This window comes from Ambystoma mexicanum, chromosome 2q (assembly GCF_040938575.1).
Source record: "Ambystoma mexicanum isolate Mex_15411 chromosome 2q, UKY_AmexF1_1, whole genome shotgun sequence".
NCBI lineage: Eukaryota > Metazoa > Chordata > Amphibia > Caudata > Ambystomatidae > Ambystoma > Ambystoma mexicanum.
The window spans coordinates 1,433,953,600-1,433,957,187 of NC_090924.1; the positions used below are offsets into that span (position 1 = coordinate 1,433,953,600).

A 3,588-nucleotide genomic window follows, 5' to 3' on the forward strand; every position below is an offset into this window, starting at 1 on the left:
AGATCCTGCATCTTCACCACCATCATCATGCATGGGCCCCTTGCATCGAATGGCCATATCGCCATAGCCACCATTACCAGATCCTGCACCTTCACCACCATCATCACGCATGAGCACATTGCATCGGATGGCCATATCGCCATAGCCACCATCACCAGATCCTGCATCTTCACCAACATGATCACACATGGGCACCTTGCATCGGATGGCCATATCACCATAACCACCATCACCAGATCCTGCATGTTCACCACCGTCATTACGCATGTGCACATTGCATAGGATGGCTCTATCGCCCTAAGTACCATCACCAGATCCTGCATCTTCATCACCATCATCACACATGGACTCATTGCATCGGATGGCCATATCGCGATAGCCACCATCACCACATCCTCCATATTCACCACCATCATCACCCATGGGCACATTGCATCGGATGGCCATATCGCCATAGCTACCATCACCAGATCCTGCATGTTCACCACCATCATCACATATGGGCACATTGCAGCGGATGGCCATATCGCCCTAGCCACCATCACCAGATTCTGCATCTTCACCACCATCATCACGCATGGGCACAATGCATCGGAATGCCATATCACCATAGCCACCATCACCAGATCCTGCATCTTCACCACCATCATGACGCATGGGCACATTGCATTGGATGGCCATATCGCCATAGCCACCATCACGAGATCCTGCATTTTCACCACAAACACCACATCCTGCATCTTCACCAGCATCATAACACATGGGCACCTTGCATCGGATGGCCATATCGCCATAGCCACCATCACCAGATCCTGCATCTTCACCACCATGATCACACATGGGCACCTTGCATAGGATGGCTATATCGCCCTAAGCACCATCACCAGATCCTGCATCTTCACCACCATCATAAGATCCTGCATCCTAACCAGCATCATCACGCAAGGGCACATTGCATCAGTTGACCATATCGCCATAGACACCACCACCAGATATTGAATATTCACAATCATCATCACGCATGGGCACTTTGCATCGGATGGCATATTGCCATAGCCACCATGACCAGATCCTGCATCTTCACCACCATCATCATGCACGGGCACATTGCATCGGATGGCCATATCGCCATAGCTACAATCAGAAGATCATGCATCTTCACCACCATCATCACGCATGGGCACATTGCATCGGATGGCCATATTGCCCTAGCCACCATCACCAGATCCTGCATCTTCACCACCATTATCGCCCATGGGCACATTGCATTGGATGGCCAAATCTCCGTAGCCAGCATCACCAGATCCTGCATCTTCACCACCATCATCACGCATGTGCACATTGCATCGGATGGCCATATCGCCATAGCCAGCATCACAAGATCCTGAATTTTCCGCACCATCATCACACATGGGAACATTGCACCGGATGGCCATACCGCTATAGCCACCATCACCACATCCTGCACCTTCACCACCATCATCACCCATGGGCACATTGCATCGGATGGCCATATCGCCATAGCCACCATCACCAGATCCTGCATCTTCACCAAAATCATCACCCATGGGCACATTGCATTGGATGGCCATATCGGCATAGCTACCATCACCAGATCCTGCATGTTCACCACCATCATCACACATGGGCACATTGCAGCAGATAGCCAAATCGACATAGCCACCATCACCAGATCCTGCATCTTCACCACCATCATCACGCATGAGCACATTGCATCGGATGGCCATATCGCCATAGCCACCATCACCAGATCCTGCATCTTCACCACCATCATCACGCATGGGCACATTGCATTGGATGGCCAAATCACCATTGCCACTATCACCAGAACCTGCATCTTTACCACCATCATCACGCATGGGCACATTGCATCGGATGGCCATATCGCCATAGCCACCATCACCAGATCCTGCATATTCACCACCATCATCACGCATGGGCACCTTGCATCAGATGGCCATATTGCCATAGCCACCATCACCAGGTCCTGCACCTTCACCACCATCATCACACATGGGAACCTTGCATCAGATGGCCATATCGCCATAGCCCCATCACCAGATCCTTCATCTTCAACACCATTATCGCCCATGGGCTCATTGCATTGGATGGCCAAATCTCCATAGCCACCATCACCAGATCCTGCATTTTCACCACCATCATCACGCATGGGCACAATGCATCAGATGGCCATATCACCATAGCCACCATCACCAGATCCTGCATCTTCACCACCATTATCACGCAATGGCACCTTGCATCGGATGGCCATATTGCCATAGCCACCATCACCTGATCCTGCACCTTCACCACCATCATCATGCATGAGCACTTTGCATCGGAAGGCCATATCGCCATAGCCACCATCACCAGATCCTGCATCTTCACCACCATCATCACGCATGGGCACATTGCATCGGATGGCCATATCGCCATAGACACCATCACAAGATCTTGAATTTTCACCACCATCATCACACATGGGCACATTGCACTGGTTGGCCATATCGCCATAGCCACCATCACCAGATCTTGCATCTTCACCACCATCATCACCCATGGGCACATTGCATCGGATGGCCATATCGCCATAGCCACCATCACCACATCCTGCACCTTCACCACCATCATCACCCATGGGCACCTTGCATCGGATCACCATATCACTATAGCCACCATCACCAGATCCTGCATCTTCACCACCATCATCACACATGGGCACATTACATCGGATGGCCATATCACCATAGCCACCATCACCAGATCCTGCATCTTCACCACAATCATCAGATTCTGCATCTTCACCAGCATCATCACCATGGGCACATTGCATCGGATGCCCATATCGCCATAGCTACCATCACCAGATCCTGCATCTTCACCACCATCATAAGATCCTGCATCTTCACCAGCATCATCACGCAAGGGCACATTGCATCAGTTGACCATATCGCCATAGCCACCATCACCAGATCTTGAATATTCACCACCAACATCACGCATGGGCACATTGCATCGAATGGCCATTTCGCCATAGCCACCATCACCAGATCCTGCATCTTCACCATCATCATCACGCACGGGCACATTGCATCGGATGGCCATATCGCCATGGCTATGATCACCAGATCATGCATCTTCACAACCATCACCAGATCCTGCATCTTCACCACCATAATCACGCATGGGCACCTTGCATCGGATGGCCATATTGCCATAGCCACCATCACCTGATCCTGCACCTTCACCACCATCATCATCATGCATGAGGACATTGCATCGGAAGGCCATATCGCCATAGCCACCATCACCAGATCCTGCATCTTCACCACCATCATCACGCATGGGCACATTGCATCGGATGCCCATATCGCCATAGACACCATCACAAGATCCTGAATTTTCACCACCATCATCACACATGGGCACATTGCACCGGATGGTCATATCGCCATAGCCACCGTCACCCGATCTTGCATCTTCACCACCATCATCACCAATGGGCACATTGCATCAGATGGCCATATCGCCATAGCCACCATCACCACATCCTGCACCTTCACCACC

The 3,588-nt window shown here is 51.0% G+C and overlaps 1 protein-coding gene across 1 annotated transcript; it reads right to left on the reverse strand.

The window, feature by feature from the left end:
* Positions 1-1,208: 1,208 nt before the first annotated feature.
* Positions 1,209-1,958, reverse strand: LOC138568870 (polysialoglycoprotein-like). The gene has a single exon (XM_069646652.1). The coding sequence runs from the start codon at positions 1,956-1,958 to the stop codon at positions 1,209-1,211; it is 750 nt and encodes a 249-aa protein (XP_069502753.1).
* Positions 1,959-3,588: the final 1,630 nt, after the last annotated feature.